The 26,217-nt window shown below is 53.0% G+C and overlaps 1 protein-coding gene across 1 annotated transcript; it reads left to right on the forward strand.

The window, feature by feature from the left end:
- The first annotated feature begins 1,775 nt into the window (after positions 1 to 1,775).
- Positions 1,776 to 26,217, forward strand: LOC102976415 (L-gulonolactone oxidase). Its single transcript, XM_028493487.1, has 10 exons — positions 1,776 to 1,862; positions 3,329 to 3,468; positions 4,771 to 4,872; positions 7,540 to 7,665; positions 8,943 to 9,037; positions 12,932 to 13,022; positions 15,202 to 15,387; positions 22,613 to 22,720; positions 23,573 to 23,649; positions 26,160 to 26,217. Exons 2-10 carry the CDS (start codon positions 3,397 to 3,399, stop codon positions 26,215 to 26,217), a joined length of 915 nt encoding a protein of 304 aa, XP_028349288.1. The 5' UTR covers positions 1,776 to 1,862; positions 3,329 to 3,396.

Below are 26,217 nucleotides of genomic sequence, written 5' to 3' on the forward strand. Positions count from 1 at the left end.
CCACATTTTGTTTATCCAATCATACATCAGTTGACACTTGGGTGTACAAGTATCTCTTAAAGCCCCTGCTTTCAGTTCTTCTGTGTACATACCCAGAGGTGGGATTGCTGGATCATACGATAATTGTCTCCACTGTACTGTTTTCCACACCGACTGAATCATTTTACATTCCCATCAGCAGTGCAAAGGGTTTCAGTTTCTCCAGGTCATCATCCTCACTTGCTGTTTTCTGAGTTTTGGGTAATGGCCATCCTAATGGGTTTGAAGTGGCATCTCTTTGTGGTTTCGATTTGCATTTCCCCCATACTAAGTGATGAGCATCTTTTCATGTGCTATTCACCATTTGTATGTCTTCTTTGGAGAAATGTACATCCTTTGCCCATTTTAAAATCAGGGTTGGGTTTTGGTTGTTGAGTTCTAGGAAGTTCTTTATATACTCTGGATATTAACCCATTACATGATTTGCAAATATTTTCTCCCATTCTGCAGGTCATAAACTCACTTTTTAATCAAGTAGAAATTTACTTCCAATTTTAAAAAGACCTGGGTTAGGACCTAACCTCTGTTTTGTATGTAGTTCCTCACTGTTTTCCATAAAGTTAGTACCCAGATGGATGGGTAGAACGCCTCAGCACTGGGGAGCTTGTGTGACTATTCGGGTTGTGTCAGAATTTGGAAGACAAAAACAATTCTTTGTTTATGCAAACCAAGGTAAGAAAAATCCAGAGAAAGCCCCAAACAGTGGTCTTTGTTGCCATTGGAATAGATTGAGGAGATGTATTATTTGGTCGTTGTCTCCATCAGTTATCCTGGACTGAGGTGGAAAAGAACCCTAAGAAGCAGGGGATACTTTAAACCTTGCCGTCCAGCTTTGTCATTTGTTGAATGAACTTTATGCCTTACAGCAGCCTTTTTATTTATTTATTTTTAATAGATCTTTATTGGAGTATAATTGCTTCACAGTACTGTGTTAGCTTCTGTTGCACGAGAGAGCGAATCAGCGGTCTGCATACACGTCCCCATATCCCTTCCCTCTTGAGCCTGCCCCCCTCCCATCCTCCCTAGGGGTCATCGCAAAGCACCGAGTAGACCTCCCTGTGCCTTGCTGCTGCTTCCCACCAGCCAACTATTTTACATTCGGTACAGCAGCCTTTTTAAAGAGAACGAGCTGGCTGAGGGGGACTAGGAAGTAATACCTACCGATCAGAAATCATTAAACACTCTTCCAGATGTTCACAGTGTTTCAAAGAAATGTGTTAAGTTGCCACACAAGTACAAATGGTGTATTAAGGACTCGTTTTCACGGATTAATAAGCACAGGAGGGGAAAAGATTTTTTAAAAAAGCTTCAGTGGCCATCGAGCTGGTAACATTCATTTCCCTTGCCAACAAACGTTTGAAAAAGTTAAGACTCAGCAAGTATAGAACAAGCTGAGTCCTTCAGACCAGAAGAAATGAGCAATAGACCATCGACCTCAACCACGAGATGGTGACGAGGCAGATTGAATTAACTGATAGACACCATTTTTGCTGATCTTTATATTTCTTTTCATGTCATTTTATTTTTTTTTTCAGTAAAGGCGATTCATGAAAGTGATGCGACTGGCTTGGGGGTGAGGGAGGAGGCGTTCCATGCAAGGGCAGTAGCACGGGGTGAAGAGAGCAAGTCTGGTGGGTGACTCCAGGCTTCAGGAAATCTCAGCAGAGGAGGGAAGGGAGCCTGCAGGCAGTCTGGGGGCACAGTCCAGCCCCACCGACACCCATGGCGTCCAGCTTCTGGAATGTCCTGCCTCAGAATGCATTCAAAGGAGAAAACCTGGCTTCCACTGTAGCTGCAGAGGAACATTTGTGGGCGGGCACAGGGTACGTTTCACCTGAAGCTGTGGGACAGGGCTTGAGGGTGAGCGGGAAGCAAGCTATTTATTTGGGGTGGCATCGGGCTGTCCCCTCCCCTCCTTGCCATGGGCCTCTTTGCCCTCCTGGCATGATGCTCACCCCACCCCATGTGGTGGCCACAGCCCCTGGACCCCCTTCCAACTCGGAGGAGGGACGGTAGCCAACCTGATAGGTGCTTCCTCCATTCCTCAGCCCTTGGGCCTCCCCACTGCACCCCTTCCAAGGCCTGCCTCTCCCAGGCAGGGAGTCTATGGGGAGGTGCCCTCGGGTGATGGAGCTGGCAGCCTTGGAGCGCCCCGGCCCTGACTTCCACCGGGGACAGCCCGAGGGAGACAGCGCAGAGGCAAGAGGCCTTGCTCTTCTCCCGCATAAAGTTCTTGGAGACCCTAGCACAGAGGCTTGCAGGCGGCCACAGCGAAGAACCACAGACTGAGTGGCTTCGACAACGGACACTCATGGTCTCACAGCTCTGGAGGCTGGAAGTCTAAGGCCAGGCAGTCGGCAGGGTTGGTTTCTCCTGAGGCCTCTCTCCTTGGCGTGTAGACAGCCGTCTTCTCCCTGTGTCCTCACCTGGCCTTCCGTTTGTGTCTGTGTCCTAATCTCCTCTTATCTAGACACAGTCATACTGGATCAGGGCCCATGCCGTTGACCTCATTTTAACTTAATTACCTCTAAAAATCCTATCTCCAAATACAGTCACATTCTGAGGTCCCGGGGGTTAAGGCTTCAACCTAGGAAGGAACTTGGTGGGGGGAACACGATTCAGCCCAGGACACAGGTCCCAGCTCTTGTGCCGCATCGGCTCCTTTCTGTGGCCCTGAGCGCTGCAGATTCCTCACCCATACCTGGGACTTTCCTCTCTGCGGTTGAGCTGGCTGCTAAGCGATCGTAAACAACAGCATCTCCACTAGTTGGGATCTCCCTGTGGGGAGCACGTGGCTACCACTCCCCCTCAGCACACAGCTTTGCAGTTGGGGAGTGTGATCACACACTCACGCACGTGCACACGCACACACATATGCACCTGGCAGCTGGAGACGATCCTGGTTTGGGGGACACAGGTGTGCCCCAACCCCCATTCCAGAACTACTTCTGTGTATATCTGACCCCAAGCTCCGATCCTCCAGCCCGGCCTCACCTCCAAAACCCTAGAGCTGTTGCTCACACTTCCCGCTGGACCCCAGCTCTTGGCTTGGAGAGATCGAATGCCAAGATGCTCAGTGACTGATTAATCTGTTCATTGCACAAACGTGCCTCAGAGGCTGGCGCGGTGCCAGGCACCGAGCCAAGGGGTGGTGACGTGGACAGGAACGTCCCAAGGAGCCTGCCACCGAAAGCTCGACGCTGGGGGCAGATGCAAGAGCTTGATACCTTTTCAAGCTCTGATGGCGTCCCGGTGCTTCTCAGACGTCTGTTCTAACCTTTATGTCCAGGATTAGGCAAAAGTACCACCACTTTATTGGAGAGAAAACTGAGCTTCACAGAGGTTAACCGGCAAAGCATGGAAGAGGAACCCACGTCTGCCTGCCTTAAGGCCTGGGGAAGGAAGACCTCAGCTAGAAGACTCTGCCTGGTCTGAGTGTCACTCGTCCGCCCCCCCATACCCCGTCCCCTGCGCCCCCGTGCTACAGCCACCAGCATCCCGTTCTGTCTCCCTGTAGCGATGGGCAGCCTGGTGTATCCCTCCCCCAGCTCTGACAAATGAACTAACACACGGGCCCCCATGTCACAGCCTCCCCTGACCTGTGGCATTAAGGACCCAATTTCGAGGCCGGGGGTCCTTCGGCTCCAGAATGCCTATACTTGGTGTCAGAGCTCAACAGCTTTCGGGAAGAGGGCAGCCACCTTGTAAATGCTGCGTGTCCACCCTGAGGCCTGAGAGGAGCCCTGGGTCAGGGGGCAGGCCAAACTACTGTTTGTCTGGGTGGAGCCTGTCGGTCACACTGTTTATCCACCTCTGCCGGGGCCCCAAGCCCCTCTGTGTGCTGCAGTTGCAGAGTCGGCCCTGAGCTCCTGCGGTCACCGTCACCGCGCTGCTGGCCCCAGCCCCCCGCTCCGCCTGGCCTCCGCACCCCGCTGCCCTGTGCCCTGCTCCACGAGGAGGCCACTGACCCACCGCTGGAGCCATGGTAGGGCCACGTGGCCAGCCGTTCAGCCCTGCCGGTCCGCATCCAGGCTCGGCCTGTGAACTCGGCTTGGGAGGGCAAATTGAGGGCAGGTGTGGGGCTACTGGGAGGCCACGGGGAAGCTCTTGAATTGGACTTGCGGCTCTGGGGAGCCACTGGGGTGCTGGGGAAGGGATGGAAGAGGAAGGCCGGGGTTGGACTCCTGTGTCTTTCCTTGGTTGCTCTGTGAGCTCGGGGAGGTTACTCTACCTCTCTGGGCCTCAGTTTCTGCTCCTGAAAATGAGAGTAATATTACCTATTTCGTGGCTTTATTGTAAGGCCTAAATAAGGTCTGACATGCGGAGAGATGTGACGTGTGGAGGACCCCGGAACAGTGCCCAGCACACAGCGGGGATCCCACAAACGGGAGTCTTTTCCCCAAGGCTCTCTGCTGTGGCCTCCAGGCCAGGAAAGGCTGCTGTGCTGTCTCCCAGGGCTGCACCCCTGATCTCATGTGGCCCCCTTCTCCTAAGGAGGGGCCGAGTTTTCTGCGTGATCTGCTGCCCTGACCATGGGGGTCAAGGGAGATGGTAGCAGGAAGCCCGCACGTGGCTGCACGGCTTTAGAGCTTCCACTGTGTGTTTGAGCTTCTCAGTGGCTCAGCGCCGTGGCCCCAGCCTCCCACCTCTACAATGTTGGGACGATGGGATGGGGGTCAGGGCAACCCTAGACCACTTACTGGTGGTGACCCGGGTTTTGTCCTGTCACAGGTCCATGGGTACAAAGGAGTCAAATTCCAAAACTGGGCGAGGACCTATGGCTGTTACCCGGAGATGTACTACCAGCCCACGTCTGTGGAGGAGATCAGAGAGGTGAGTGTCCATCTCAGCACAGCGCCCAGTGGTCCAGCCGCTGGACCTCCAGCTCCATCTGGGCCCTGTGGACCAGGCCAGCCCCAGAGAGGAGGTGGACTTCCCAGCTAAGACCCTCATCCCCACCCCAGAACTGCCGGTGGGGTGACAGCTCCGCGTGGTCGGCTCCAGCTGAACTCTGCTGCCGCGTGACCACTTGTGGTGTCTGCCAGTGACTGCCAGACTTTCATTTCTGGCTCAGGTCCCTTCTCTGAACTTCAGATTCGCTTTTGACTTCTTTCATCAGAGACATCACAAACTTATATGCCCCAAATGATGTTTCTGCTGTTTGTTTGCTTTCAACCTGTCCTAGTGTAGTCTTCCCTAACTCTGTACCAACTGCGGTATTGCTCAAACTAGAAGCCGGGAAATAGGTCACTGTCCCTTATCGGACCTCAGCAAGTCCTGCCTCAGAAGTTTCTAGAACCCACCTCCTTCTCTCCGGCACCGTTGTCACTAAGCCCAGGCCACCATCCCTTCCTCACATGCCGTGGCCTGTGATGGCCTCACCCCTGATCTCCCAGCTTCAGTTCTTACCTCCCTCAAATGCACTTTCCACAATCAGCAAAAGTAATTTTCTTAAAATGTAAATTGAATTGGGCTACTTCCTTGCTCTTCAGAGGCTTTCATTGTTTGTGGAATAAAACCCCAACCCCTGACCCCAAGGCCATGCATCCTCTGGGCCTGTCTCTCTGGCCTCCCTAAAGTCCCTCTCTCCCTGGCTCACTACCTCCGTACCTTAGTACTTACTTGCTGTTCCCACTACCTGGGATGCCTGTCCCATGGCTTTTAATGGGACTGACTCCTTTTCATCCTTTAGGTCTCAAAGTAAATCACCTCCTCGGAGGCTTCCCAGACCATCTTATCTGAGTATTTCCCCATCTTCTGTATCTCAGCTCCTTGCTTATTTCTTTCATTGCATGTTCAAAACCTGCGGTTGTTTCGTTGACATGAACATTTGCATGCTTTTGTCTCTCTCCCTCATAAGGATTTAAGACCATGCTTGTCTTGTTTTCCATTTTATCCTCAGCACCCAGCCCTGTGACCTGTACACAGGAAGCACTTACTGAATATTTGTTGAATGAGTGAGTGAATGAATGAATGAATGAATGGACATGACCCGACTTCTGCCCTTAAAAGGCTTGCCCCTAAGACAGGCTGCCTGTGACTAACCCCAGAGGATGCAGACGTTTCACTGGCACCAGTAGAGCACAGAGAAGGGAGAAATTCATGCTGCGTGTGTGTGCATGGGTGTGAGTCTGTGCACAGGCGTGTGTGAGGGCACTTGGAGGAGAACGTTGGGAACGACACTGTCACCACTAAGTGATCTGCACCGCTGCTTCGTATCTGTGGTCTCATCCATCCCCACAACCCCCTGTGAGGCAGTGATTATTATCCCCATTTTCCAGATGAGCAAACTGAGGCTCAGAGAGGCTTTGTAATTTTCCCATATTAGTAAGTGTCAGAGCCAGGATCCAAACCAGGATTCAAAACCCCCAACTTCTCATGCATGAGAATGAAGGCAAGTGGTCACTGAGCCGGGCCCTGGAGGATGCATAGGAGCTCAACAGGGAGCTGGGCAAGGGCAGCGTGAGGTGAAGGAAGGTGAGGAGGACACCTGGAGAGTCATCATACGTGGCTGCCGGAGGGTGCATGGGGGGAGGGGAGGGCAGAAGAGGAAGGCTGGGAGGCAAAGTGGCTTTGAACAGATCTGAGGGCCTTGAATGCCGAGGCAACATGCTTCATTCTGAGCTGAGGGGAGAGGGTGGAGGGGTGCCGATGTCCTGCGTGCGAAGCCTGTTTTTAGCCGTGCTAGCCTGCACAACTGTGAATTACAAATAGGAGGAGGCTACTGCAGGCCCGTGTTTCCCTGGAGAGCTGGTAGGGTCGGGGGGCCGGCGGGGGGGGGGAAATAAAAATAGTTGTGTGGTCAAGGGAGTGCGAGGGAGATGGTGTTAAACAGATGTCTTCATTGTATTGACATTCAGTAGAACCTGCAGGCTTAAACGTGCTTCACGCATGAGTGTGGGCGTGGAAGACAAGTGCTATGGAGCATTTCCCCATCTTCCTTGACCCTGGAACCCCTCGAGGTATAAATCCTGAGACTGGTGTTCCACGCCCAGACACAAGGGTGAAAGAGTATGGATTCCTTTGAGTGACACCATGCATTCATTTCTTTATTCATTCAAGATCACTAGAGACGGCCTATTCCCGTCAGGCCCGGGGTAGACACGGGGCCACAGTGTCAAATGAAGCCACCGCCCCTGCCCCCGGGAGCCTTCATCCCACCCTGGGAGGCAGCTGAGGCCCATGTGGGCCAACTCGAGGAGACGGGCCTTCTTCTGAAGGTGCCGGGTGCCTTGGAAAGGTTTTGCCCGGGAGAAGAATGTGAGCAGGTTTGCCAGCTGCCTCGGGGAGCACGCCCAGGAGCCCCACTTTGGGGTGCTTCCTTGGTTCTCCCTCCCGCTCACTTCCCGGCCCGTCTCTCTGGCTCTTTCCCGGAGTGGCCTGCACAGCGGCCTCCAGCCAGGCAGGGCCCTGGGGGGCCGGGGGCCCGGAGCCTGGGCAGCCCCGCGGCCTCACGGAGAAACGCCTGGGCCGGGGCTGACGCAGGCGTTGCCTCAGCAGGTGCTGGCCCTGGCCAGGCAGCAGAACAAGCGGGTGAAGGTGGTGGGTGGTGGCCACTCACCTTCAGACATCGCCTGCACCGACGGCTTCATGATCCACATGGGCAAGATGAACCGCGTCCTCAAGGTACTCGGAGCCCTGGGCTCCCCACCTCGGCTGGGCCCCGTGCCAGGCAGCCATGGTCTCCGTCTCAGAGTCCAGGCGGAGACTCCTTAGCCTTTTCCCTTGGGCCTTATCCCCTCCCCACCTCTGAGTCCCAAAGTGACCCCCCATTTCCTGGTCCCCGGTGATCACCCCTCCCCAGGGTCCTGCCTGGGCTTGCTCAGGCCTCTCGTCGGGTCTGTGCGCCCCCTTGTGGCCACGGAGAGGAAGTCCTTCCTCCCCTCCGGCCCGAGCCTCCTCTCCACTTCTCTAGAACAAGACTGGCAAGTCAGGCCCCCAGAGGTGGACTCACAATGACAAATCCAGAAGGCTTTGCACTTAACTTGTTTTACGTATGGGGAAACCGAAGATCAGAGAGGGAGAGTGATTTGCCTAAGGTCACACAGCCCATCAGCAGCAGAGCAGGCCGCAGACTCAGGGTTCTGACATCAGCCCAGTGCTGGGATACTGTCCATGCAATTCAGCCATGAATTCAGGCCCCACCACCACCACCTCAGGTGCCTGCCTGGGAGTGAGAGTACTGGCAGGCGTGCCTCCCGTTAGGAGGGCTCCTGTTCTCACCTGACCTGATGGGGCCAGCTCCCCTGAGCTGTAATCTTTGCCAGGTACCCTCCCCTCCAGCCCTGCTCGCAGAGGTTCTGGGTTTCTCTCTACTGTTTATTTCCTGATTTGCTCAGGCTGACGGTCACCACCCCGTAGAAAATGTCCCAGTCAAGACATCAGTCACGGCAGAAATTAACTCTGATCGCTAATTAGTGAGGACTGGGCTCCAGTAATTGATTTTGCCAGGCTCTGGGCTCGGGGTCAGTGGAATGTGTGTTTTGGAGTCACACAGATGGGATTCTCATCTCGGTTCTGCCACCGATGTTTGTGTGACCTTGGGCAAGTGACTTCAAGTCCCTGAACTTCAGTCTCCTCGCTGTGAAATGGAGAGAGACTGCTCCTCCCCCGACCCCCGGGGCAGCCATGGTTGGGGGCGGTGGGTCTCAGGACACAGCACAGTTCTCCCAGTCCCACAGTGACTTGGGCAAATGCCTTCTCTTCCCTGCTTCTTACTTCTTTCCCCTGTGAAAAGAAGGGTTACGCAGAATAGTCCCAGAGCCCCAGCACTCTAGGGCTCTGGCTGCACCCCTTTGGCTGCCTGCAGCGGGAGACAAGCTGGTACTCACAGCCCTGCGGGACTGCAGGACAAGGACTGGGCGACGGCCTAGCTCATCCCAATCTCTGCTGGTCTCTTGCAGGTGGACACGGAGAAGAAGCAGGTGACCGTGGAGGGCGGCATCCTCCTGGCTGACCTGCACCCACAGCTGGACAAGCACGGCCTGGCCTTGTCCAAGTAAGAACCACCTCCCTGCTTCCCAGGTGGGCCAGGGATGGCCCCTGCTCCCTGCCCTGGCCTTGGCTGGACACTCAAGCATCTGTCAGGAGCCAGAGAGAAGCACTTCTTAGGATGCATCTGTTTCTCTGGACCCCTGTTCCTCCCCCACAGAGTACCCATCTCCCCATCCCCTGTGTTCAGGGGCTATTGTGTGAGAATAGAAAGACATAGGCTAACATTAAAAAAAGTCTAGTACAGGGATGGGAAAACCATGCATTAAGTCTTTCTTAAAACTTGCAATAAAACTCTATGAACCCAAACAGAAGGATATACAAAGTAAGCACTCAGAGAAGCAGAAGAGCATGCTGATTGAGACACAGGGCTTCCTGGTATACCTATATGTGGCTTCACTTGTTTCTCCTTCCAAACATGATATCAGTGAGTGCTCAAGTTTAATATCAGGAGGCTTCCACTGAAATAGGAAATGAATTTGGCTGAATGCAGCCAAAGGAGTGAATGTCTAACTGTGGGGTTTCAACCACTAGAAACAAGTGACAGAATTATTTTGGATATTGGGGTAGCAATCTCTTTACAGCTGGAAATTGCCACCATAGAAGCCTGTGGTTGGTCTTCAAGTGTGGGTGGTCCATTCACCTAGCTTTCTCATTGCAGGCCCTGAGGCATCACTATACTTTTTCCACTCTGAAAACCATTCTGTTGCTGCCTCTCCAAGGGTCATGGCAACTCAAACATTTATGGAGTGTCTACCATGTGCAGGCTTTGTTCAGGCCCAGAAGAGGCCAGGATGAATAAAACCCAGACCCACTCAAGGAACTCCCTGCAAGGCGGGGAGACAGACCCACGAAGTGACAAGCGTGACACAAAGCAAGAGGCTCAATGCCAGAGGAGTGTTCAGGGCACCGTGGGGTTCTTGGGGGCCCATGTTCAGCCTTGGCAGGAAGGGGAATGTGTGAATGGATGGGAATCAGGGCAGGCTTCCTGCAGGAGGGGCCCCTTGGTTGAGCCGTAAAGGATGACCTGATGTGAACCAGAAAAAAGAGAGGAGAGAAGGGATTCAGGCAGAGAGGGCAGTGTGAGTGAAAGCCCAGGAGAGGGAAGGCGTGGGAGTGTGCAGGGCTCTGTATGCAGCCAGCAGACACATCTCTGTGACCAGCGACTACAGGAGATATGTTCTGTTAATCACAGGCTTTAGCTCCTGGGCCCTGGAGCATCTCTGTGCCCTGTTCATGATACATCTCTGTTCTCCCTGGGGACCCTTTCTCCCTCAAGTACCTGCCTGCACAGGGCTCATCTGCCTCTCAAAGGGAGTTTGGATGTCCTGGCCTGTGTATCCCAGGGGCCACCTAGGTCTGCAGCTCCAAGGATGCTGTGGGGACCTCGGGAGTGGCTGGGAGCTTGGGGGGAAGCACAGAGCTGTGTCAGGCCGCATGCCGGTGGCTTGATGTCCTCTCTCATCATATCATCATCCCTGGGAGGAAGGACTAGAACCCCCATTTAAGGATGCAGAAAGTAGGGTCTTGAGGCAAAGGTGCTTCTCAAAGTCACGCAGCTGGAAAGCTCTGGAGCTCCCACTGTGTGGTGAGCCAGAGAGAGCAGGACACGGGCGCTGTTCCTAAGAGGGAGGACAGCAGCTTGGTGAAGACCCCAGCTCCAGAAGCAGGCCTGGGTGCGAATCCTGCTGCTACCTCGTACCAGCTGTCACTCAAGTTCCTTGACCCTCTGGGCCTCAGAGTTCTCATCTAGAGCATGGGTCTGTGAAATAGGGGCGCTCAGAGGCCTGCGTGAGTCAAAGGTGCCCCACATAGTAATTACTCCGTAAGTGTCGGTTCCGCCTTCATTTTCCTGGCTCTGTCTCGCTCCACAGACTCCGGAAGTGACCCTTCCCCTTGGCTTGTTCGCTCCACCCCTCGGGGGACTAAAGTCTAATCCTTCCTTCCTAGGTCTTCCTTCCTGAGGGCCTCATGTTTACCCAGCTTATTTCTTTTACTTATTTATTTATTTTTATTGAAGCATAGTTGATTTACAGTGTTGTGTTAGTTTCAGGTATGCAGGAAAGTGATTCAGTTTCATAAATGTGTGTGCGTGTATTCTTTTTCAGATTCTTTTCCATTATAGGTTATTTCAAGATATTGAATATAGTTTCCTGTGCTCTGCAGTAGGTCCTTGTTGGTTATCTATCTTCTATATAGTAGCGTGTATATGTTAATCCCAAACTCCTAATGTATCCCTCTCTTTCCCCTTTGGTAACCGTAAGTTTGTTTTCTATGTCTGTGAGTCCACTTCTGGTTTGTAAATAAGTTCATTTGTGTTGTATTCTAGATTCCACATATAAGTCATAGCATATGGGATTAGTCTTTCTCTGTCTGACTTACTTCACTTAGTATGATCATCTCGAGGTCCATCCATGTTGCTGCAAATGGCATTATTTCGTTCTTTTTTATGGCTGAGTAGTATTCCATTGTGTATGCGTACCACATCCTTATCCATTCATCTGTCAGTGGACACTTAGATCAGCTCTTTCTTTTCACGTGGTCCCAAGCCCATTTCCGTGTTGCTCTTTCGTCCCTGTGAGCTTCGTGGACAAGGGTAGACTTACTGCCGGTTGGTGAACCATCCCCTCCTCTGTCATGGCACACATGGTCGTCCTCAGTTCTTCACCATCGTTCATGACGCTGTGATGAGCCTCTTCGTGCATCTGCCTTTCCCCATGCTGGGGGGTTCCCTGCGACAGGATTTCTGTGGTCTCCTTTTAACATTCTGGTATTTCCACAAGGGGTGATATCACCAAGTCACCCAACTAATGTGGACAAAAAGGCAAGAATGACACAAGGGTGAGGGCGGAGGAAGGAAGAGGCTTCGGCTTCTTTCATCCTCTTCCTGTTTCACCAGGGCCGCCCCAGGTCCCATTGCAGGAAGATGTGAGGCTAGATTTTCTCATCATTGTCAACCTGCCTCTTTGGAAGCCAGGGCCCTCCTGCCTCAGGGGCCCTGGGTCTGCGCCGAGGGCCAGGTTGGGTCCGATCCCCGCCCTCCCGGCCGGGCCCGTTTCTCAAGTGTGAACCAAGGCAACTGGGCTATCGTGAAGCTGTCGTGTAGCGGGCAAAGCTCCAATCTCCTTGGCCCCCAGTGGGCCTTCTGTAAACACTGGTTCCTTTCTCCTTTCAGCCGGGGCTGGGATGTCTCAGAGAAAGCTCCTGAGAAGTAAGATTTCTTAAAAACTCCTGACGCACTCTCTTTCCTGGACCCTGAGATCTGAGCACATCTTTCTAATTCCTGTCCTCAGAGCCCACACCGGGGGAGGCGTCTTATTGCCCTTTAGGAATCTGGTCCTCGTGCACACGGCATCCTCTTATTATTTGTTCTAGGGCCTGGAACACCAGGCTGAGGGGTGCGGGCTTGATCCTGGAGGCCCCGGGGGACCCTGCAGGTTTCTGAGCAGGGGGTGACGTGGCCTCCTTCTCCTGCATCCTCCTACCATCCTGAGACGGCTGTGTGTGCAATTCTGACACGGGGACTCTACAGGCCTCCATAGGCTGGGTCTGGAGAAGTCTTAGTAGGAGCGTTTGGCCTGTGGTTGGTGGAGAAGATATTGCTGGCAGATGGAGGTCGGAGGAAAGGGATGTTCTAGGCTGCAGAAAGCCCGAGGCAGGCAGGCAGGCAGGCCTCTCCTCGGAGCTGAGCCGTATCCCCACTAGCTCATCCGACGGGCCACGCGGCTCACAGACAAGGGCTGGCTTGAGTCAGACGATCTCAGATGTGGTAAGTTGGGGACGAGATTCCCAGGCAGGAGATGGATCAACTATTCCGCTCTGAGGGGCCTCACACCGAAACCCCAGGGGGCATTGTCACAGGAAGCCTAACTGGTCCCTTCGTCCCTCCCCATCCCTCCAGCCTGGGAGCCGTGTCAGACGTGACTGCAGCTGGCGTCATCGGGTCCGGAACTCACAACACGGGGATCAAGCACGGCATCCTGGCCACCCAGGTGAGTCTCTCTGCTTCGCCACCGACTGCCAGGGAGAGGGGAGGATGGGACGGAGCCCCTCTCACCCTTTGCACCGTGGCTGCTGGACAAGCAGGTACTCCAGGGCAGTGTCAGCACAGCTCCACGAGGGCCTCAAACCCATCCGGGTCTCGCCTCTGACGGAGACTCGGCAAAGGTCCTTCAGAAACATCGTCTCCCCTAACCCTCATCCGTTCCCAGCAGACACAAGTGACGAAGGCGCCCTCATGCATGTTGATGCAGCCCTGCCTCTCAGGAGCCTCCTGGCCACCCTGGGGAAAAGGGCAAGCAGAGCAAAGGGTTCCACCCCCATTGAAAGGTCTGAGGCAGGAGCCAGGCAAGGCAAGGGGCCCTTCCCTATTAGCAAGTCGGGGAGGAGCCAGGAAGGAGCCCAGCACAGGCGGGCCTGGGAGCCGCACCTGACCTTCACCAAAAAGCATTTCTTAAACTTCACGAGAGGCCAGTTTGGGGCACAAGTTTGGGACTCAGACCTGGGCCCCAGACCTAAGTCCGATGTGCACTGTGTGCGGCATGTGGGCAGGTTATTTAACTCATCTGGACATCCCTGTTTTCAGCTGTCACCTGGGGAGAACACTCCCCAACCCAGGGAGGGTGTTCAGTGAGACAGCGGGTGTCCATGCCAGGGGGCTGGATGACGGTTCATGACGCCTGCGTCAGGAGCCACCCCTTTGGGGGCGAACTCCTGTAACTTTCAGTATTAGGAGGAGCTTCTAACAGACCAGGCTATGGCTCCGTGAAGCAGACTGCTGGGGGGACCCGTGGAGGCTGGCCGCTCACCCTCAGGGGAGAGAGAGAGACCCTCGTGCTTGGGCATAGCTCACCGCGTGCTTCCCTGCAGAAGTCCACCTACGCTCTGGGCCACGTGGCCTCCGGCCATCGGAGCATCACTGCTAAGTGCTGGGGTTTGGCTTTTGCCTCCCAGCTCTTTGACTATTATCTGTGTGACCAGGGAGGGGACAGGTCTCTTTAATATCCACTGTACCCCAGGCAGTTAGCTGGGTGCGTCACATACTCTCTCTGAGTTGGTTATTATCCTCATTTCACAGATGAGGCAACAGAGAGGTTACATCACATGCCCAAGGTCACACAGCTGGTGAACCATTGTCCACCTTTATTGTCACTGGGCCCTGCTGCAGTGTTTCACTGGCAGCTCTCATGCTCTGCCCTGGATCTCAGACAAAGCCTGGTTTTTATAAAAATCATGCCGACGCCCTCAACTCCCACAGAGGGCCACCGTGCCCCGTTTCTGCCAATTTCTCCTCTTTCGTCTTGGTTGCTGTCAATTAGAATTAGTTCAGCTTTATCTGTTCTCTCACCCTGAGCACCCAGCCGCCAACTGCACACGTTGAAAGCAATTTCCATCCAAATGAGCAGGTAGCTGAGTGTGGAAAAGTACTTCAACAGGCAACGAAAGAGGATTCCTCTGGAAATGGGGGCCAAGGGCAAGGATACTGACGATAACCACCTGTCTTCAACTGCGCAGGCCACTCTTTGCAGAGACCAGAGGTTTCCAGTTGTGTGTGGCCAAGTAGGGGAATCTAGTTCCTGAGGCAAGTGAGAGGTCCCCGAATGAGAACATTGACTTGAGCTGGTGCCCCGGGCGGTGGGGGCAACAGGCAGAGAGAGCCTGCAGGGGACCCTGGTCCCCGGGCTGCGTGTTGGGACAGCAGGGCCGGCTCTCCCCCAGATGCACACACATCCTCCCCTTGCCTTCACAAGCCACCTCCACCCGGGGCCTCAGGGCTCTTTGGAGCCTGTCTCATCTTAGACTTCTTCCGGGCAGAGGACAAGCTCGCTGCATCCTGAGTGTGAAGTCCACAGAATGATCAAGGCAGCGGTGGGAGGACACGCCACTGGGGTCCCACGGAACCACATGTGATATATGGGCCCCCTCCCTGCTGAGGGCTGATGCCACCCAGACACAGCCTCCTTCTCCCCATTTCCCCTTTCTCGCTCCCCCAAGACTGAGGCTCCCTCGGGCTGTGACTGGAGACCCAGCTGGGAAAGTTCCCTGTGACCAGATGGTGGTGGTCCTCTGGGAACAGGAGCTACCTGGCCTCACTTCCAAGGACAAACAGGGAAGGGAGGGCTTCACGCAAAGTCTAGGGGTTCTGCACCATGGCTCTTCTCTCACTGCCAGGTGGTGGCGCTGACCCTCCTGACGGCCGACGGGACCGTTCTCGAGTGCTCTGAGTCCAGCAACGCAGAGGTGTTCCAGGCGGCACGGGTGCACCTGGGCTGCCTTGGGGTCGTCCTCACCATCACCCTGCAGTGCGTGCCCCAGTTCTACCTGCAGGAGACTTCCTTTCCCTCAACCTTGACAGAGGTACAGTCTCCCCTTCATCACCGCTCAGCCTCAGAAAATAAATGGAGGGCATCAATAAGTCATGCTCCACTGAGAGCCCCCGCGGCTCTGTAGGCCCCCTGAATGGGGCAGTGGGCTGACCTCACCGGACCTTCGTTGGCCCTGGGTGACTGTAGCAGTGTCCCTTTGTGAGCAGGTCAGGGGCGTTCAGAGGAACTGGATGATGGGGGCAGAAAGGATAGCTTCTGATTGATAGCAGTGTTTTTTTTGAATGAATGAAAACCCATGTTGGTTAGCTGGATGGATGGATGGATGAATGGATTATGGATGGATGGATGGATGGATGGATGGATGAGATGCATGACTGGATGGATGGATGGGTAGCATGGAATAGGCCTGAAATGCCTGGCAAGCATGGATCTATCCCTGGGAATCACTAAGCTATAGGACTCAAATCTATGGTTCCAAGTTCCTTGGCATTTGAGTTCCTCCATAATCACCTCACCGTTCAAGACAGGTAGACCCTCTGTGCAGATGGAGTCGGCAGTGATGCGAGCACTGCTGGCCCCACATGGTTATGGTGGGATTTGGGGTCAAATTGATCTGGCCTTGAACGCTGGCAGTGCCACTTCCAAGCTGTGACCCTGAGCCAGCCATTTAACCTGGCTGAGCCTCAGTTTCCTCATCTAAAAGCAAAGTAAATCATGTCTACTGAAAGTATTGACTCTGAGGATTAAATCAGATAACACCTGCGAAGCGTCTAGTTCAGTATTACAACGTGTTCCCCATGGTACCTAGTCAGTGACAAGTGGAAAATATTGTGACCTAGAATCTGGGCTAAAAATCCCCACCATTGGCATTTCTAATGCATTAAACCTCAAGGCAAAGGATTTAGATCCGGAAGGCCCTTTACTCAGAGGCATGGTGTTTGGTGAAACTTTAACCCCAGAAACTTTAATCCCGGTTGGTGGCTGAGAAAGTGATTCTGGGGATTCCGGGGATTCTAGGGATTCTAGGGGACGCAGCATTGCCCCCTAGGGCACCAATGCTGAGCCTGCATGGACCAGTATTGGCAAATGAGCTGCCTGATGCTTTGGCCCAAAAAGGAATTGCTTGGCAGTGGCGATGCATGGCTAAGCCAGGGAGCCCCATGAGGGTGGGGCTGGTCCTTGTGACTGCCTGGAACCACCCCGGACTCTGAGCTCTTGGGGGCCACCTCCAGTCTGCCTCCCCAGACCAGCGTTAAGGGGCAGATCTAGGCCTCTTGTTCACTCCAAGCAGGCCCTAGCTTCAAATATAGTCACATTCTGAGGATGAGGGCTTCAATGTATGCATTTGGGGTAGATGCATTTCAGCCCAAAGCAGAGATCAGCAGCCCCCTGGGCGACTGACCACTGCAGTGGATGAGATCACCCACGGAGAGAGGGTCTGGGTGAGGAGAGAAGGGAGCCTTAGTGCTTAGTCTCCAGGACAGAGCAGCCCAGAGTCCAACACTGTGGGGAATCAGGGATCAACACGGGGCTCTGGTCAGCAGGAGGCCGTTGTTGACCTCGGTGAGAATGGTCTCAGTGGAGCGGTGGACAGGTTAAAGGGTGGGTGGGCATCTCAGGCGAAGAAGGGAGCTGGGCAGAGACCACCTTCCACCAGAAAGGGGCTGTAACGTGCTTAGTTGTTGAATCTGTTTTCCTGCCTCTCACTTAGGTCAGAACTTGTTCATTTCAAAGCTGAATACTTTGACCCAGAGATAAAGAGATTGCTTCTTTTTTGCAAGTAGGACTGGCCCCCCGGGTGCGCGCGCACGCGCACACACACACACACACAATGACACAGCAATAACACTCAACGAGTATATTGTAAGGGCTCTGGGGAAGCAGGCAGGGCCCCAAGCCTTACTGTGCAGCTCACTCTGTGTGACCTTGACCAAGTCCTTCAAACTTCTGGAGCCCTGGTTTCTTTGTCTTTTAAAAGTGGGGTCAGGTTAGGTGAACCCCGAGGTCCTTTTCAGTGTGGATGTTCTGTAAACCAGTGCGACGCTTCGATACAAAACTGTGACCGCACCTCGTCACCCAACCCTGGAGACAGAGGGTCCTCGCTTAGGTTATTCTTTCTTTCCCCTGGAGCATCGGGCGATGTTCTCGGCCCTTATTCCCAAGAAGGGGCGCGAAGCCTGGTGGGAAGGGCCCCGTCCTTCCCCTGTGAGCCCAGCCCATCCTGCAAGGCCTCAGGGGGCTGGGTCCTGCTCCCCCCTCCCACTTCCACGAGCCAGCAGGTCCTCCGAGGACTCTCTCCCTACCCACCAGCCCTCCTGCTGCTGTTCTGCCCCCCGGCCGCAGACCCGGCTTATGTCTCTGTCGGGCCCGGCATCAGCATCCATGACACCCACGGACAGCCTTCCCTGCCCCCCGTCACCGGCCACACATTAGGACTGCACAGAGGGTGGGTGGCATTTACAACCCTGGCATTTACTGCCAGCAGTATGTACAGTCAATCGCCCCACATTCAATTCACTTTGGCCCTCTCGCCACTCAGAGCAGCCTTTAAAGGGCCCCTTCAAGGGGCTGGGAATGCTTGGGAAGAAGAGTAAGATGGAGGTGGGATCCAAGACCCAGGCTGCTTCCCTCGGAGGAAACAGCCCACAGAGGAAGGAAAGAGGACCCATCGGAAAACCATCACTAGACCAGTTTCTCCTCACTCTTGAGTTGCCTGGAGGTTTTCCTTCTAATCCGAAAGGAAAAATAATGGGACCTCGCTTCCAGGAGCATGCAAGTTCCTGAGAACCGATAGGAAGACAGTAAACCTTCCTGCGTTCATACGTTGATGTCGGCTCCCAGTTTCTTGCCGTTCAGGTGTCTAGGAAGCTGTCCCACCTCCCCTGGGGCTGCAGACCATGCTGCTCCGAGCGTTTGCCCCTAAGTAGCAGCTGCTCCGAGATGCACACAGCCCCCCAGCCTCATGTCCCCTCTAGACGAGGGTGGGCTCCCTGATGGCCAAGCCGTCCAGGTGGGCTGCTCGTGAGCCACAGGAGGGCATTGGAGGAGAGGACAGGAAGCCAGGACAAAGGACTCTGACGGTGGCTTCCTGCGTGTAAAGTGGGGTTTGAAGATTCAGCTTCTCGGCCATTTTTCCTCCCCTTGTGTGTCTTTCCTTTCCTTTCCTACTCCCTTCCTCCCGTCCAGCACGTGTATCTATCCTGGGGCTTCCAGCCTGAATTCTGGAAGAGTCCCAGGAAAGCCACCGCGAGGGTGCAGTGTAGAGCCTGTGACACCCCTCTGAGTCAGACCGCCCTCCCCGCTGACCCGCTGTGACTTTGCACAATTCCTCCCTCCCCCAGCCCCAGCTTGGATTCCTCACCGATACAGTGGGGATAAGGGCACCACTGTCCCCACGGGGTTGCTGTCAGGACTCAAGGACACACAGCACTTGAGTCCTCTGCCCTTTGTAGCTTCCGAGAGAGGGACCCTCAGTGCATCCTCCCTCTGGCTTTATTCGAAGAGGATACTACCTACTGACACCTGCTCTGCGGGTAGATTCTAGACTCTGAATCTACACTTTCCAGACCACACATGCTGGCTGCCCTAATTTGCTCGTGAGCCTCTTAGCATTTTTTTCCCCTCCTCCTTCCTGCTCGGTGGTCAGTTTCTAGAGAGCAGGGATGTTATCTGAGGTCTTTTTACCTCCCCAGGGTCCACAAAATACAGACCTCAATACCAGGTAACTCAAGGTCAGTTGGTCAAGAATTTATTGAAAATCCATCCCTTTCTGGGATTTTCCGCATCTCCTCCCACCCAGGCTGTGTGTGGTCCATCTCAGATGCAATTCCGTGCTTCCCATGACTGATGTTCTTAACTACATCTCAACACGGTTTCTGAAGGTTGCGCCAAGCCATATGAGGGGAAGGGGAGCTCGGAATCAGTGCTTCTGGGCAGTGAGGCCAAGAAAAGGGCAGCCTTCATGGCTTTTTATGACAGTCTCAGCATTTCTGACTCTTTGCAGTCTGAGTGGTATGAAATCACAGCCAGTGAGAAGACATGAGGATTTTGGAAATTGCTGTCAACCTTTTGCCTTTCATGCCATGCAAACCATAATGAGATGTGAGGCGTACAGCTGGCTGCCTGCATCACCCGCTCCCGCTATGCTCCGGGAAGCAGGTTTGGTCCCAGGGACACACCAGCCTTGTCAGCATCACCCCAATGCCTGCCACTCTCTTGGGTGGTCTTTTGCTGATGACTGGGTAACCCCCAGCCATGGGACATGGAGCTCTCAGCTTCTGCTCTTGAGCCTGGTAACCACGTCCCAAGGACCAACTCAGTAGTGGCACTAATTTGGGGGGAATGAATCCTCTAGAACCCTTCATGCCAATAACATGCCAAGGAAGACGTTCCTCTGGGGCCCAAACCCCTTTGATGATGTTCCCAGGAAGCACACGTCAGACCGAGGAAATCCATGATCTAGGGACCCTCCTCCTCCAGATAGGATTGTCGGTAGGCCCTGAAGGGAGAGAGTTCAGCTCACAATGGGATGGGCCTTGGATTGGCTCCATCTTTCAGCCTCCACTCCATGCTAAGTTAGGGAGCACAGAGAGTACAGAGCTGGAGCGTGCGTGGTGCCTGCCTCCAGGAACTTAGAGTTTAGTGTCGGGGAAAAAGACATGCCTTGTCCCTCTAATTCAGGGAGGAAAAGAAATGACAGAGGTCAGGAGAGAGGCACAAAATGTGATGTGAGAGTGGCTCTCATCACTCCATTCGGGGTGGAAATCTGGGCACGCATCTCTCAGTCACCAGAGCTGAGAAAGGGGCGCCATTACATTTAGTGCTAAGATTCTGGGCAATATAGGATGGCCTTGGATGCTGGGACACGAGGAAATGGGGGATTTTCTGCTCTCTCGTGTCCTAGCCCCATCCTCCATCCAAGCCCCAGACTGTGTTCCCTGCTCTCCCAGGAGAAAATCAGCTCTGCCCGGAGGTGATGGGTCATGGGTCCACCACCCAGTCAGGAGGGAAGTGATAGTAACAGGGTTCTGGAGTTTCTTCCTGAACTTTTCCCAGGTCTATAGCCCAGCAGAAAAGGCCCTCCTCTTCAAATAAGGAATCACAGGGCCCTCCCGCATTTATTGTATCCAAGGAGTTATGCCAGCAGCTCTAGGGCAAGGGGTTGGGAAAGTTCGGCCCGCAGAGAAGAGCTGGCTTACTGCCTGCTTTTGTAAATAAAGTTTTATTGGCACACGGCCACGCTCCTTGTTAATGTATCCTCTGTGGCTGCTTTCACGCTACCATGGTAGAGTTGTGTAGTTGGAACAGAGACGGTAAAGCCTAAAATATTTACTATCTGGCCCTTTACAGAAAAAAAATTTGCTGATCTCTGCCCTCGGGGAGAAACTAAATATGAATGAAATAGTCCATGACCTATAGGAGATGCTTGATGAATTTCAGAGACAGATGTATGCTTCAATACCTGTCATATACTTCTGGGATGGATGTGATATAAATAGAAAACTGCTTAGAATGGAAGGAGAGAGCTTTGGGGCGGGAGGGGGGCGGTGATTTACATTGAGCTTTAAAATGACAATACATCTCAGTTCAGATCCCACACTTTCTCCACTGTCACTCGTGGACAGTGGTGAAGGTACCGGACAGTGTCTGTAGAAGGAGGCTTCTTAGTGCTGAACTGTTTGGGCTCGATTCCGTAGGAAATGGAGCGCTGCTGGGGATTTTTGAGCTGTGACGTTGTCTGGAGAGATGAAGAACGGAGCACATTATGAGGCTAGTGCAAGAGGGCCGGTGAGAGCAAAGAAGGCAGCTAAGTCAGCCACCTTCCTTGGCGGCAGGAGCGGATTATCGGGAAGACTGGAGAGACACGTGCGGAGATGCAACAGGGTGACCGACAGCCTGGGCCTGGCATGGGCCGGGGGAGGTTTAGCATGGCAGCCAGGTCACTGGAAGGCAACCCATTCCTGTATCCCCCAGGCCCCATCAAGCACCGGTTAACGAGTTAGGGGTCCTCCCTGAAGTGATGACAAGGGTCCAGAATTCTAAACTCCCCCACTGCTTCCAGATGCTCCAAACTGAAGTTTTAGGTGGGCTCACCTCAGTGCTTCATCTTGGCTTCACCTGCCTTCCTGGTTAGATGTGGAAATCACAAGTTGTGTTTAACAGCTTATAAACTGCTTTCACATCCATCAACTCCCTTGGTTCTCACAACAGTCCTGGAAGGAAGGAAGGGAGGGAGGGAGGGAGGGAGGGAGGGAGGGAGGGAGGAAGGAAGGAAGGAAAACTATTAATGTCTTGGTTCTACAGATGAAGACACGCTGCCCAGAGGCCTCAGAGGGCTTCTTGAGACTCACAGCTGAGAACTCGGGGGGTGGGGAAGAGGGCCGGGGCCCTAAATGTGTGCCAGCATTGCTCACATTCAGAAACAAGACTCTCCACTGGGCACATGCCACGTGGCAGGCACTCGACTCGGAAGCTTCAGCATAGGTTATCTCATTTCATCTGCACAAGTGCCCACATGTCATTGGTGGGAAAAACAAGGCTCAGAGGATGTGGTTCCTGCAAGGTCGTGTAGCTGCAGAGCCAGGACTTGAATCCAGAACTTACTCCAAGACCAGCTCCTCCCCTACCTCCCGGCTGCCTATCAAACCCCAAATCTGTCCCTGCTTTGGCTCAGAACTTGTCCTGTATCAGCTTGATGGGTGTCAAGGAGACATGATTTGCTCTGCGATGTTATTTCCACGTGTGCAAATGATGAGCCATATTCGAGCAAGGCTCTCCTGTCCATTCTACTGAGGGCCCTCGACATGTCAGGCCTTGTGGGGATAAGAGATGCTGAGAATGACAATATAAGAGTAATAGCGGCAGCAGCCTGTACCTGTACAGGGCTCACCAAGCTTGTGACACCGTTTTAAGCATTTTCTAAGAATTAGTGCATTTAATCTTCATAACAGTCCTGACATAGGTACTGTTATTAATCCCACTTTACAGATAAGGAAACTGAGGCACTTGCCCAAACTTACATAGATAGTAATTATTCAAGCCAGAACAAAGGAGAAGTCATTTTTGTCCTCTAAAGGAAGTCAACCTGTAAGTGGACCATTTTAATGTCCAGCATCTTATAAGACACATTCTGTGCTATCTGGCAATGTTAGGACAATTTCAGGTGTTTTCTTTTGATGGTGGGCTCTGACTTCCAGCATCCACACCATCATCCTGTGACCAATACAATCTCTGCCCCTTCCTCCTGCCTCGGACAGGTTCTTGACAACCTGGACAGCCACCTGAAAAAATCCGAATACTTCCGCTTCCTCTGGTTCCCGCACAGCGAGAACGTCAGCGTCATCTACCAGGACCACACCAACAAGGTAGCCGGGGCATCTTCCCCTCCTCACACACAGACCACCATTCCCACACGTCCCCACCCCGCCCCCCGCCAGCTCCCAGGGCGCCTGACGCCTGTTATCTTGCTGATCATCCGTGAGAGGTGAGAGGAAAAGCAAGGGTGAGCGTCACTGAGCCTGAGGAGAGAAGCACAAAAGGCCAGAGGGTGGAAGGAAGAAGGAAGGTGGGCCCAGTAAGGGTCCATGTGTCCGCGGGTAGGGATGCGTAAGGGTGAGGTCAAGGGACCATCTAGATGTGGGGCAAGGGAACAGGGGACAGAGGTGTGGGCAGGACAGGATAGGCTGAGTCCTAGGAGGCTGGGCTAGACCTCAGAAGCCAGCTAATACATCCCACCTTCCCTCCAGGACCCCCATCTTTCCCACCCCGAACCGTACAGGTGAAGAAACGCTTGGTTTTGTCTCCCCACCGTGACCTTAGCAAACAAGCTGCTTCTCAGCAGAAGAAAACAAAACCATCACTTAGGATGATGTTGATTGAACAAGTCAGGCAAAAGCCAGGACACCTACTGTGTGTAAGGGGCTGGCGTAGGGCTCATAAAGGATGATTGCTGGACACCCGGCTCGTGGGCTCTGAAGAGGAGGGACAGATGCACATTTTTGTCTTGTGCAAAATACGTGAATACATGAACATATAAAAAAGCATGAAACAGAGGGGATAGGGCATGGGCATCAGCGGTAAGAAGTGAGGCTTTCGATCGTCCTGGCAGCTGGGTCACCCTTCCCCCATGACACACCCACAGCCTCTCCTGGGACACATCTCCCTCTAAGGAGACACTCAGCTCTGGCCCCACACTGACCCCAGATTCTGCTTCCCAGCCTCCCTCCTCTTCAGCCAACTGGTTTTGGGACTATGCTCTTGGATTCTATTTACTGGAGTTCCTGCTCTGGATCAGGTAGGAATGCAAGTCTCTCTTTTCCCAGCACCTGCCATATACTGTTGCAGATGTGGTCCGTTAGAAGAACAACATCCTACCTAGTTGTGCAAACTGGGTCTGTCTCCTGGGTCCAGAGCAGGGGTTTTCAACCCTTGGGGAGCTTTTTAAAAAATACCAGTGCCCAAGCCTCACTCCCTGGCTCACAGGTGATGTGAAGCTTCGAATTGTCCTGTTTCTTACCTCCTTCCCAGCCTGAAGTCTGTGCTCAGGCCCCATGTCTGCCACCAAACATGTAACTATGAGTGATGGGGAAGGTTTTATGGGGCCTTGAGTGGTGACTCTGTATCCAGCCAAGACATGGAATGGCATCAGATAAAGATTTTTGAAATGTTTCATACATGTAAACAATATAGGCAACACAAATTTAAAATATAAAGAATAATATAGTAAGCACCCACATCTTGTTGTTGCTACCATATTAAGAAGTGAGACAACACTAGTAAAATTGGAGTCCTCTTGGTGGAACCCCCAGATCACAGTATCTCCCCCAAAAGGTAAACCACCACCCCAAACTTTATGCTTATCATTCTCTTGCTTTTATTGATACTGTAGTTTTCTGAATCCTGAAATAAAAAATTGGTAATGCAGCTTTGATAGTGATATTTTTCCATGTTGATATGAATAGCTGTAATTATTCATTTTTCACTGTATGCATTTACCACAATGTATTTATCCATGCTCTTGTTGATGGATATTTGGGTTGTTTCCAGGAATTTTTTGGTCCATTACAAACAACGTTCCTGTGAGCATTCTGGAAAATTGCTTCTGATGTCTTGAGTATATAATCATGAGTGGAATTCCTGGGTCACCAAGTATAAGCATCTTTAGTTTTATAAGATCAAGTTGTTCTCCTAAGTAGTAATACCAAGTTAACTGCCAAGCACTGTAAGATTCTCTGTCCTCCATAAGCTGTCCAAAACGAGACCTGTGAGGCTTTTAAATTTTTGTGTGCTATGTGTTAAATGGTACCTCATGGTTTTAATTCTTATTTCCCTGATTATTAATAAGGTTGCCCAGCTTTTCAGTTTATTGATCTTTCCGATTTCTCTTCTGTGAGGTGCCCATTTACGTATTTTGTTCTTTTAAAAAATTGGGTTGTTTTTTTCTTAGTGTTTTGTACAGCTTTATTTACATGTATTTTGAGCACCAGTCCTTTGCTGGTTATGTGTGTTGCATCACCTTCTCCCTGTTGGTGTCTTATCTTTCACTTTCATGGTGTTTTATGATGTGTAGATGTATTTAATTTTATCAAATGTAGCCATCTAGTCTTTTATCTGGAGGACTCTGGTGTCTTTTTTTTTTAACATCTTTATTGGAGTATAACTGTTTTACGATGGTGTGTTAGTTTCTGCTTTACAACACAGTGAATCAGTTATACGTATACATGTACCCCCATATCTCTTCCCTCTTGCGTCTCCCTCCTACCCTCCCTATACCACCCCTCTAGGTGGTCACAAAGCACCGAGCTGATCTCCCTGTGCTATGCAGCTGCTTCCCACTAGCTCTCTATTTTACGTTTGGTAGTGTATATATGTCCATGCCACTCTCTCACTTCGTCACAGCTTACCCTTCCCCCTCCCCAAATCCTCAAGTCCATGCTCTAGTAGGTCTGTGGGTGAGCCCAGCCTAGAGGCCATCACTCTATCAGATAACGGATCGGGGGTGAGAGTGGAAAATGCCCAGCCAGCTTCTCTCCCCTTCCATCACAGCAGCCTGGCAGCTTTATGTGCTTGTGTCTGTGGAGTCCGGGCCCAGGGAGCATCCAAATAAATTGGGCTCTAAATCACAGTTGGCACATCCCAGCCAGGGCGGATGCTCCAAGGGAGCTCCGTGACCTCTGAGCACAGCGCACGTGCCCCCCTTTTCGTGCCTTCTGGAAACTGCATCCACCCAGCCTCATCCCCTGCAGCTCTGGGCCTCTCGCTGAACTCTGTGCCCAAGGATGCGGGAATGAAAACTAACATGATGGATCGGGTACCTGGTGACTTAATGGCTGCTTTGCGACCATACTCACTGTAGCCTCATGAGGGCAGGGATGCTGTCTGTCCTGTCACTGTCCATCCTCAGAGCCCCAGAGAACGCCTGGCACCTAGAGGAGGCTCATAGTATTTGCGGAGGAAATGCTAATGAAAAGCTTGGCCCCTGTCCTTGAGGCGTTCAGTAGCGGTCAACCATAGGGGTGATGGTGTTGGCCCTGGCCGACCAGGACAGAGAGACAGGCTCTCTCGGGAACAGATCCCTGGAGGGTCAGCCAGGACCAGAGCCAAGCTCAGCTCCTGTGCTGAGAACAGCCCTGTGCCCTGGGGCCGGTGGGAGCTGCCCCATGGCCATGCTGGCCTGGGACACCAGAGAGCATCTGCCTTGAGAGAGACAGCGTTCTCCTCCCCTTCCAACCCCTGCAGCATGTACCCTTCCTCCCCACCCCTGAAGCTTTTACCCTTCCTCACCCCCCGACCCCACCCCTGCAGCGTGTACCCTTCACCCTCCCAACCCCTGCAGGAGAAGGAGAAGCAAGGAGAAGGCTGA

Source organism: Physeter macrocephalus, chromosome 9 (genome assembly GCF_002837175.3).
Source record: "Physeter macrocephalus isolate SW-GA chromosome 9, ASM283717v5, whole genome shotgun sequence".
Taxonomy (NCBI): Eukaryota; Metazoa; Chordata; class Mammalia; order Artiodactyla; family Physeteridae; genus Physeter; species Physeter macrocephalus.